General features: G+C 32.2%; 1 protein-coding gene across 1 annotated transcript; it reads left to right on the forward strand.

The window, feature by feature from the left end:
- The first annotated feature begins 2157 nt into the window (after positions 1 to 2157).
- On the forward strand, positions 2158 to 11181 carry LOC124532859 (alpha-tocopherol transfer protein-like). The gene is made up of 8 exons (XM_047107968.1): positions 2158 to 2341; positions 8069 to 8221; positions 8359 to 8518; positions 8880 to 8938; positions 9123 to 9319; positions 9635 to 9745; positions 9962 to 10064; positions 10508 to 11181. Exons 2-8 carry the CDS (start codon positions 8083 to 8085, stop codon positions 10657 to 10659), a joined length of 921 nt encoding a protein of 306 aa, XP_046963924.1. The 5' UTR covers positions 2158 to 2341; positions 8069 to 8082; the 3' UTR covers positions 10660 to 11181.
- Positions 11182 to 11695: the final 514 nt, after the last annotated feature.

The raw sequence follows: 11695 nt of genomic DNA on the forward strand, positions 1-11695 counted from the left end.
ACCATTACTTGATGTGATTAATTAATTGTGTTTTTCGAGATTTACAGGTTTCATAAGAATAACATCGCATCGCACCGCGAAGGTTGTCGGCAGAGGGCGCTCGTGATCAGCTTCGTCGTGAACCACAACGGGCGACCAAGAAATGCGACTGGTGCAGAGCACGCACCATCCTGCAGAATGTCACTAATAACACAACTACAGCAACGAATGACTCTTGTTCGAAATATAACAGTCATCTTTTCTATTCTCAGAAAACTAAAATTAATTATTTTCAACATAAAGATTAAGATTCCACGTAACCACTATTACATGATATGACTAATTAAGTGTGCCTTTCGAGATTTACAGGTTTCATAAAAATTACGACAGTGGAGAAGGTGGTCGGCAGTGGGCGCTCGTGATCAGCTTCGCCGAGCATCACAACCAGAAACGCGACCGGTGCAGAGCACGCACCGTTCCGCAGAATGGCCGAGACAGCGGGAGTTGCCATCCATATCACAAGCTGGTCAGTTAGTCCCGAGCTGGTCAGTCCGTCCGAGTGGTCAACATCGACGAGAACTAATCATCGCATAAAACTGTGAGGCAAAATTTACTTATCTTACCTCTTCAAATCTAAAAAGAAAAAGAAATAGAAAAAAAAAAACAATAACAAAAAAAAAAAAAATTTTTAATTACTATTGAGATTCCTCATGCAACCATAACTAGACACGTACACTCTGGTTTGAGAGTGATACCTCTGAGCTAACCACGTGTTACCCTCGTACTACTCACGGATCCTTGATGTATCCAAAAGTGAACCATGAGATACCGTTGGGAGGCGTTGTGGAGCCGTGGTAGCCATTTATATACCGTAATCTGGAGAGTGATACCTCTGAGCTAACCACGTGTTACCCTCGAGCTACCCGCGGATCCTTGATGTATCCACAGAGAACCATGAGATACCGTAGGGAGACCTTGTGGACCGTGGTTAGACATGTATACACCACAGATCTACGAGAACCTTTAACAGTTATTTTGACACAGTTATGAGCATAGTATGCGTAAAATCTGCCCATATTTATTATAATAAAGGTGCATGAGAGATTTCTTTGTGTACTGTTTTACAAAACAATTATCAAAGGTCAACATGATGTGTTGCTTACAGATACCTGCTTCAAAAATGTTTTTTGATTCGCAGATTTCCAATCGCACAACTTAGGCAGGTGCAGAGCGCGCACCGCCTGTCAGAATGGCCGTGTCGGCGCGGAACCACGAATTTAAGAAAAACACGTGTCCAGAAATGATTATTTTATTAATTTAAAACTGTTTCATTGTTAATTGAATAATTTTTAGTGAATTTTGAAATGTTAAATTACTCTGAAAAATTTAATGTTTGTAAACAACTGTTATCTTGAGTGAATAAGTCTACCCACCTATTTTTGTTATAAAAGATCAAGCGACCGCCGGTTTCGACAGACTTGGTCGAGCCGTCGGAGCGAACGGACCGTCTCATATTGGAATAAATCAGAGAGGATTATTTCCTGAGTTTTATTTCATACCACCGAAGATGGTTAAAGATCGAAACTCTGACACTCGTGACGTCAGCTATGCTGACGTCATGTTTTTTAAAAACGGGCTCGGGCATGCCTACTCCGTTAGACATAATAAACTATATCTCAAGTTAAGGAAACAATAAAATCATCTTAATTAGTACACATAACAAATTGCCATCTTAAAATTATTTATGTGACTTTGAATTATTTTTTAAGAACTAATATAAATTTTAATTCTTATGTGCAATATATAAATAGTTAATAAGCAGTAACTGTTACACATAAATTAACTTAAATCTGCAAAAACTAAATTACGATAAATATATATGAATAATATCAATCATAATATTTGATTTCGAATCTTTGAAAAACAAAACTATTTTTTGTATTATTTACCTGTTAATCAATACTTAATAATACAATTAAGTATTGATAATGTCGAAATTAATTCACTGAAAAGTCTAATTAAAAGATTTATTAAAGATAAAAATCAGTAATTCAGTGAGATGAAATTATAAGTCATCGTTCAGCGCAAGTAAACAATTTTGAAAATTAAAATATATACGGTCTCCCCACACATAATTGAGTTTAGAACGCGTAACGAAATAATATAAGCGAACTGTATAGTATCTTCATCGCATTTGAGACGGCGCAGTAGACGTGCAACCAAGGAAATTTACTCTTAATCTGTTTTTTTTTTTTAAATTCAACAAAAAGGTTTTATATCGAAGCTTCAAACACGTTGCGGTCAAGTGAGAGTGTGTCCATCGTTGAAAGTTTGGCGTGTAACTTGATATTTGATTACAAAGGTGAATATATATTTATTTATTTTTTTAATTATTTAGTGTTACAGTGTCTTAATGGATTTTTTAGGTAAGATCCATAGGGTATCCTTTGAAATCTGGAAATAGTAAATTAATTCCTTACATTTAATTTTATGTTAAATATAAAAGTATATAATCTTCTATTACTTCAGTGAAATAGTACGTTTATTTATGTTTTTTATTCAAATTCAATATCAAAAATTATTTTATTAATATTTAATGATTCATAATATTTCAATGAAGACAAAATTGAATTGGATAAAAAATGGACGACGACAAATTGTCCAAAATTCTAAAGAAAAATCATTAAAACCGTCGTCTTACAAAAAGACGAAACGAAAAAATTAATACAAAAAAATGTATACCGTATACCGTCTAAGAAGCGTTATGAATTCCTACGTGAAAAGACTGAAGGAAATCAATTAATTTTTTTATTGGCATATATACGTGATAGGATTGATGTAGTGAGTCACTTTCCGGCCATTGGCCTGGCGGAGAAACTGCATGAGATACCAGTTATGTGAATAATTATACTATACAGTTGCATTGCATTATTGAGCTGCATATAATTGCGTTATGCACAAATATATTAGCTTCGTTTATGCATAGAAATATGCAAAACAATTGTTAATTTTATAATAATGCGCTTGGATTTGATTCTATTTTTAAAAATGATTTTTATATTGTCAATTTAAAATATTTTTAAAATAAGAATCGCGGGTGTATTAAGAAGTTTTTATTTAAAATGGTGTGTCGCTTTTTCGTTTTTTTTTGTTGCAAACGTGTCTGTGATTGTATGAAATCAGCCACATAAAATACTGTTTTTACTTACAGTTTTTTTTTTTTGTATTTAGTCATTCCAAACTGGTAATATACGAAAATAGTTAATAGCAATAATAATACAATACAGTAAAAAAAACGGTTAAGTATTAACAAAAATTTGGAAATATAAAATGTTATTTTTAAGGAAAGCTAATTCCATAAAAGCCGCAAATCGCTCAAGTTACATTCAATTTTCGCGAAATCGTTGATATTATATCCCAAATATTTAAATTTAGGCAAACTTTTTACAACACTAATTTCGGCTTTACAGATAAAAATTCTGGTAAATCGTGTAATAATTTTACCGTTGTATTTTTTACACTTAGAACACTTACTCTCGAAGATTATTGTCATTATGACCTAAGTAAAAACCTGTAACTTAAATCTGTAACCTTGATCACAATAAAACCTTAGAAAGAGTTTGACGTCGAAATAATTTGAATCGTAACACGTAGAATGATCAACATATCTTACAGTTCCGATTCCTTGGAGCAGCGGTAATCACTTACCCACATATGACCATTTTTCCAGTCCACCTACACATCTATACATATATAATATATAAATGCGAAAGTAGCTATATGTGTCTGTAACTCTTTCCCCTAAACCACTGAACCGAAATTGATAAAATTTGGTATGAACTTTTTTATACCTAAAACGTTTCCACCCATAATGCGAGCAAAGCCACGCGCAAAATATTGAGTCTGTAAATGACTCGAGTTAATGTACGGCTAAGTGTCAGCTACTATGAATAGTGGTCAGCTGTGAACCGTTGGCGAAATCGTACGCTAACTGTTAATGCTTTCTTATGAACACCATTTTGAAGATGTCTTTGTGTTAAAAGATTTTGTTATGGGACTCAGTCTGAACTCTGCAAAATGTTGATATAAAGGCAAAAATATTATTCTGACCTGCTTTTAAGTGGACCCAACCACCCAAAGATGTTTTTGTAAGGAATATTATCAACCCCTACAATGCCAAAGCACCTCTAGTCTTGAGAATATCATAGAGAAATGGGCTTATACACAACAAAATTAAGTACTTACGACTGTTGCACTAAGCCCAACCAAGTACTGAGAATGTTGAAATATTAGATAGTGTTAGTATTATTATATAGGTTGATAAAACCATTCAATTAGGCAAAAAATAGACATTACTTACATGCGAATGTCTTTTATACAGAACCAATTTGAGCCTAATTCGAATGGGAAAAGGGAAAGGTTATATACTTATATATTTCCAGAATAAAAAGTAACAAATGTGCTATTCCACAAACGATTCATCCATTGAAACTTTCGCATATTATAAAATTAGAGTCTGTTTGTAATATTGAAATAACTACTTTTTACTCAATGCATATTTGTATACACACGGTGCGTATACCAAAATACTACTTTTCAATTTTTGTCTATCTGTTTCGGCTTTATAGAACGGCTAGACCGATTTTGATGGGACTTTCACTGGCAGAAAGCTTATATAACAAAGAGTTGATTAGGCTACAATTTTTTTTTTTTTAATTCAAATCCACGCGAAGACACAGACAGACATGGCTAGTTTGTAATATAAGTAATATGTCGTACATTATTTTTGGGTTATGTCCATGATTATACCTTTTTATATTACTCTGATAATAATTTTACGCCAGATGCAATTATACCGGAACGTCAGGCAAAATAAAAAAAAGTATGTAAAACCTGGATGTAAAGTAAATAAATACTTTTCTTTGCAACGGTACTCGGCATCGTTTTTTTTTATTATACATATTAAATAGTATACATTAGAAATGACAAGTGTTGGAACGTAACGAGAGAAACTAAATCGTTGAAATGCAAGTAAAAGTAATTGTAATAAAAATAAATAATAATTATGTGATATTTTATTCAGTTGAAGTTAATTGTGACTCGTTAAAATTTATGTTAATCGTTTATACGTTTTACTTTCACGACGAAACATACAAATGTAATAAATAATTCATAAAAAATTTAAATAAAAATAAAAATATGCATCTAATAAAACTTAGTGTTCCTTAACTTAGATTAAAAATCATCATCTCGACACAAGTTGTCGAGAAATTCGTGGACAAACATACAAACATACACTTACGAAATTAAGCACACCTGCTTGGAAACCTTACTTGGAGATACATATAATGTTACATACATATATGTATGTCGAATTGATAACCTGCTTTTTTTAGAAGTCGGTTAAAGATCAAATTATTTTATGATGATCATTGATGAAATTTCATTTAATATTCCGTCAAACTGCATTCATTTGTATTGCTCTGTTCCGTTTTGAAGGAGCGAGTGAGCCAGTGTAAGGATCAAACGACGTCATATAATTCCCAATCTTGGTGGCGCTTTGAGAATGTAAAGTATGGTAATATTTGTAACAGTGCCAATTTATATGGAAGGTGGTGATTGTCAGGTGGCACATTTGGTCGTTCTAGTTTATGATAAAAAAATAGCAAGTTTTGGACAATTTTACATTTCAATTGATACTTACACTGTCAATCTAGTGCCAAGTTTAGGTCACATCCTATCAGATGTCAGATTACCGATCTGTCCTCATATAGGACCCAAAACAATTGCTTTATATGTTTACGTTTTGTCAAAAGCGTTTCACTTAAACATAACGCGTTAGACTCATTACAAAACAAGAAAATAAAAATAAACAAAGAATGAAATCTCGTTTCAAAAAGTTTGAATAAAAAATAAAATTAAGTTTTTACGATGTTTATTCCGGTTTGGAATATAAACATATATACCAACGTAATAATAAGTGCGACAGTAACAATAAGAATTAATGCGCTAAAGCAATAAAAAAGATAATTTCCGCAGATTTCACTTAACTTTTAAATTTCATAAAACTAAATTGTTTATTGTCTATATCAAATATATTATTATCTAAAATTTGTTAGTTTTTACTTTTTCTATGATGCAAGTAGATGATTAGGTACGTATCCCACCTGATGTTTTGTGGTCACCACCACTAATAGTCGTTTGTGCCTGTAGTTACACTGACTAACTCGCCCTTCAAAACAGAACAACAATAATACTAACTATGTGTTTAATTGTAGAATATCTGATGAATTGGTGGTACCTATAGACGAGTTCAACAAAGCCCTACCACCGAACAAATATTTAAAAACAAGTAACCTATACGATAATGAACTGAAGACATTTTTAGTCTATAGATAAGGCGTTTATACATTACTTTTTGATCTAATTTTGCTCAGACAATCACCCAAATTTATAATCTTCTCAGGCCGAACTTTATGCATTAATAACTTGGTAATTATTAATAATTAACTTTGTTAAAGACAATGCCAGTGCTCTCTAGTGATCTGTACGCGTACACTTTACTAGAAGCTTGACGTATTGCGTTCGTGATCTCAACCAATTATACTAGAGGGCTCTGACAAACTATTAAACATGGCAATGTGATTGGTGTAAATTTTGACAATGATCAACAAGAGCTGTAAAGTATTTTCACAATTTTCATATAATGAAAAGATTTCATGTATATTTTAGAAAATTATTTTTTTTATTTCTCTTGAGTTCTTTATTTGAAATGTCATATGTAAAAATTAATAACCAGCTTGCGCCCTAAAAATTTATTGGCAAATTGAATTGCACAAAATCTTTATTTTTGGTGAAAGTAAAATCTGGCACTTCTTATTACTTGAATAAGTTGCAAATGAATATTATTATTCAAATGTATCCAACTAACCGTTCCCTAAAAACATTAATGTCACCCATAATTCTGCAATTTCCAAAATCATCAAAAACCTACATCTAACTTAGATAATTATAAGACCGACCACAAAATAATTTTGTACGCCATTTACATCAGAATTTCTATTACCGTAATTGTTTGCGTATCAGAGCGCTTCTCGGGCTCGTGACCGAAATCATTTCCTTACTGGTGAAAGTCTTCTGAAAAGGTGTTTTTGCACGAACGTTCCGGTGCATGAACGGCGAATTTTGTTTTTTGAGAAAGTGGGCAAATTGTTTCGGGCTAGCGTGATTTGGACCGTGATTTATAAACGTTAAAATGTTGATAATAATTGATGATTATGGCCACGAAACGTTATTGCTGCGGTTTAGAAAAAATTACACACAGTAATCGTCTGTTTCACTTGCAATATACAATTAGAAGCCGAAGTATGACATTAAGCATGACAATTAGATCAGTTATTTTTGAATTTAATATTCATATCTGGAATAGAAATTTAAAATAAGTGATTTTTATTCCTTTTTATTATTCCATTTTAGTATTCTTTTTAATATTTATATTAGATTTACCTTTAGTTTATTCTGTAAAATAAATATCATTAAAATCAGTTTAAAAAGTAAAGTAACAGCCTGTAAATTTCTAGAAGATAAGGCCTCCTCTTCCATTAAGGAGAGGGTTTGGAACATATTCCACCACGCTGTTCCAATGCAGGTTGGTGGAATGCACATGTGGCAGAATTTCGATGAAATTAGATACATGCAGGATTTCTCACGATGTTTTCCTTCACCGACGAGCGCGAGATGAATTATAAAGCCAAATTAAGCACATATATATATAGTGGTGCTTGCCTGGGTTTGAACCCGCAATCACCGGTTAAGATGCACGCGTTCTAACCACTGGGCCATCTCAGCTCTCAAAATTATATCAGACGAAATCATTAAGTAATTTACCTCAAAGGAATTAGTGACAAATCCACAAGATTTTCATTCTATTTTAGCTCTAACAAGTTATTTTTGGTCTTTTATTTACCATAATTGAAGATTGGCAGTATATGAAAAAATTTTTTTACATGTCACTGTCTTTGAGAGCTAATGACCACACGCCACCCTCTTTGTAATAATAGTAATTTTAACCAGAATTCACTCTTTACAGAACCAGAATCCAAAATGACTCTAGAACAGCCAACTGGTGAAATGTGGCAGAAGATCCGTGAGGAGTTGAACGAGAACCCCGACACAAAGGAACAGGATCTTGCTCACATCAAAGAATGGCTTAAGAAGGAACCTCATCTACCCGATGAGTTCGGTTAGTTTCAATAATCTTATGATAAAATAAATTAAACAAAAAGTATAATTGGATTAATTTGTATCTTATCTTCAATAGTTCTTATAATTTTGGCTTACATAACCAAAAATGATAATTTTCCTTTCGCATTTTTCCAGATGACCAACGTATCATGACCTTCCTCAGAGGATGCAAGTTCTCTCTAGAAAAATGTAAGCGTAAACTGGACATGTACTTCACCATGCGATCAGCAGTTCCAGAATTCTTCACTGACCGAGACATCAGTCGTCCCGAGCTACAGGAAATAATTAAGATTGTGTAAGTCAACCATGTCGTATATATCGTAAATAAATTATAAATATTGGAAATTGATACTTATATCAGATATAATTTTTGAAAATTTATAACCTAAGATGGTGCAACTTAGAAGAATTTGTAAGAAAGTTCGTTATTTTTCAATGTTTAGCTAATTACTTTGCAGTTGAAAATTGGGATAATAGTGCAATATTTTAAAAGACAACCTCTTATATCGCCGTTTCTGATTTTAATAAGTAAAATATCTACGATCAGTATTTCATTCCAATAGGCCATCCCATTGGGTACAGGCTAACCATAATGTACAATTTTACCATTAAAACCGATAAATATATTAACATAATTTTTATTATCCTCCATTTAGCCAAATGCCACCGATGCCCGGTCTAACTCCTGATGGTCGCCGAGTCATCCTTATGAGAGGTATAAAAATATTTAATGAAAATATTAAAATTAAGAACTTTAAATCTCTCTTAAAGAATTACATCTTTAAGACTTAAAAAAACATGATGGTAAAATTCAATAAATTTTAGTAAAATTCGAAATCGATATAATCGAAAAATTAGCATCGAATATTACTTCAACACGATGTATCATTTTATTTTAGGTCTTGAAAAGGATGTTCAGACACCAAACGTAGCAAACGCCTTTAAACTGGCCCTTATGTTGGGTGATGTGAGACTCAACGAAGAGAAGGAAGGTGTTGCTGGTGATATCTACATCTTGGACGCATCTGTGGCCACACCCAACCACTTCGCCAAGTTCACACCAACGTTGGTGAAGAAATTCTTAGTTTGTGTACAGGTGAGAAAGAAAATTTTAATTTATAGAATTGTTAATTGATTAGACCATAGTAAGAAAAAAATATTTGCTTTTCAAAAATCGATTAGAATAACTTTGGTAGTATTTAGTTCGAACAAAATCAAATATATATCTAAATAGGTACATGATTTTTTTGAAAAAATCTACTTATAAGCTGACGTATTAATGAAATGAAATTTAGCATTCAAAGAACTAAACAATCGGAATTACTTTAAATCTTTGGAAAGAAATGATACTGGAAATATCGGAAAATATTTGTCAATGATAACCAACAAAATATTATTATTATTTTAAAAGGAAGCGTACCCAGTCAAGTTAAAGCAAGTTCACGTGATCAACATATCGCCGCTGGTTGACAAAATCGTCAACTTCGTGAAGCCCTTCCTCAAGGAGAAGATCAGGGAAAGGGTAATGATCTTAAGATAATCTATAAACAGCTATTTCCTTGCTTAGAATTTAATTGATAATCAAAACTCAATCTATTATCAAAGTAACTATTAAATTTATGTTATCTCCAAGTTTTATAACAATTTTAAGAGTAAAATTATCTTCCATAAAAATAGCAAATCTATGCTCAATATTTTGGCAATAATTCTTACTTGAAACATAAATAATATTTTTCAGATCTTCATCCACAGTGATGTCAACGAGTTGTACAAGTATGTACCACAGGACATGCTTCCCAGTGAATATGGCGGCAAGGCTGGTCCCATGAACGACCTACATGGTAAGCCCAGTTCTACTTCTTGGAACATCTACACTTTGATTTGACACTTTCTTTTCTAACAATTAAACCCATATAGAAGAAATGATCTGAATGGAGATATACTTTCTAACTTTCATATTTTCGCGTTTCTCTAGTAAACTTTATATTGATTTCAATTTAAGTCTGTAGTCAACTGACATATTATACTTCGCTTAAAACTTCTACGAACTACAACACTATAGATAATTTATTACTGGGTTAAATTGTATTATTTTATACACTCCGTGCTTATTCTCTGAGGTTTAGTGGTTCATGTGGTAGAATAAAATATACTAAATTTTCCAATTCCCATTCACGGTTAACCACGAGCTGATTAATTCCCGTAAATTAACCAAATGGATCCTCTTTTTATATTCCTCCTTTGATATGCTCGAGCTCGATGGTAAAAATATTTATTTTTTCAGATGCCTGGGTTAAGAAGCTAGAAGAATACAAAGGCTGGTTCGCTGACCAAGAACAGTACAAAGCAGATGAGGCTCTCAGACCAGGAAAGCCTACCAACTATGACGAACTCTTTGGAATAGATGGATCTTTCCGTCAATTAGTCATAGATTAGAAATAACAAGTATATTATGGAGTTTAATATAATTAATTGAACGTATTCCAAAATAATTGAAAAAATTCGTTCACCTTCTGGGCATTGACCCCTGTTAGAAAGAGATATCATTATATGATAAGTAGATACTTACATTTTTTTAGTGAAATTGATATTTGATCCAAAGAAAAGCTATTGTTGTCCTTTTTTACCTTTAATATTTCTCATATTAAGGCATTATTTAATAAATTCAATCATTCGAGTAAAATTACAATTAGTTCAATTAATAACAGTGACTCCATGCATATTTATTTCTCCAAATGATACCCGTTCAAGTTAAGTTGTCTCCTATATGTGACTAAGTTACATAATAGGACTATTAATTCTTACTTGTCTAGGTTATATAGCATCTTCTCACTATCGCACTTCTCTATTTGATACTTGACAAAATGCTATGATATCAACCAAAGTAGATTGCTCATTATTTTTTATTGTTATATTGTCATGTTTATCTGATTACTAAATAAAGTATTATTAATATAATTTAATATGTTTTCTTTGCCTTTGAATTCGTCTTTACTTGAAATTTCCAACAAGAGTTATGTGATGTTATGCTGATGTAAATCAGGTCGAAATAAAAATATTTGCTAGATAATGATTTTGATTCAAAACATAGTTATACGTACAAGCAATCCATTTAAAAATATGCTGTTCAAATCCTTTCTGTGAAATGTTGCCAAAAATGCCATCTGCATTTTTAGGCTTAAAACGCATGGTTAAAACAGCTTCAATAAACAGAACCTTCTCTTCAAGAAAAACCTTTTTGGACAGAATTGAAAAGTGAAAGTGGAACAATAGCATCAAATTATAAACGAACAATGGTGAACCCAAGTTATTCTGCACAAATATATATAATTTCCAAATAAGTATGTTTACCTCTGACAGCAATATTTTACGTTTTAACAACAGTCGACAACATAATGGGAATGATTAATGTCAGCAGAATTGCTTATTATTTATGAGTGACATCGCTTTTTGTACCCATAGAGTCTTTAAT

Source organism: Vanessa cardui, chromosome 10 (genome assembly GCF_905220365.1).
Source record: "Vanessa cardui chromosome 10, ilVanCard2.1, whole genome shotgun sequence".
Classification (NCBI taxonomy): domain Eukaryota; kingdom Metazoa; phylum Arthropoda; class Insecta; order Lepidoptera; family Nymphalidae; genus Vanessa; species Vanessa cardui.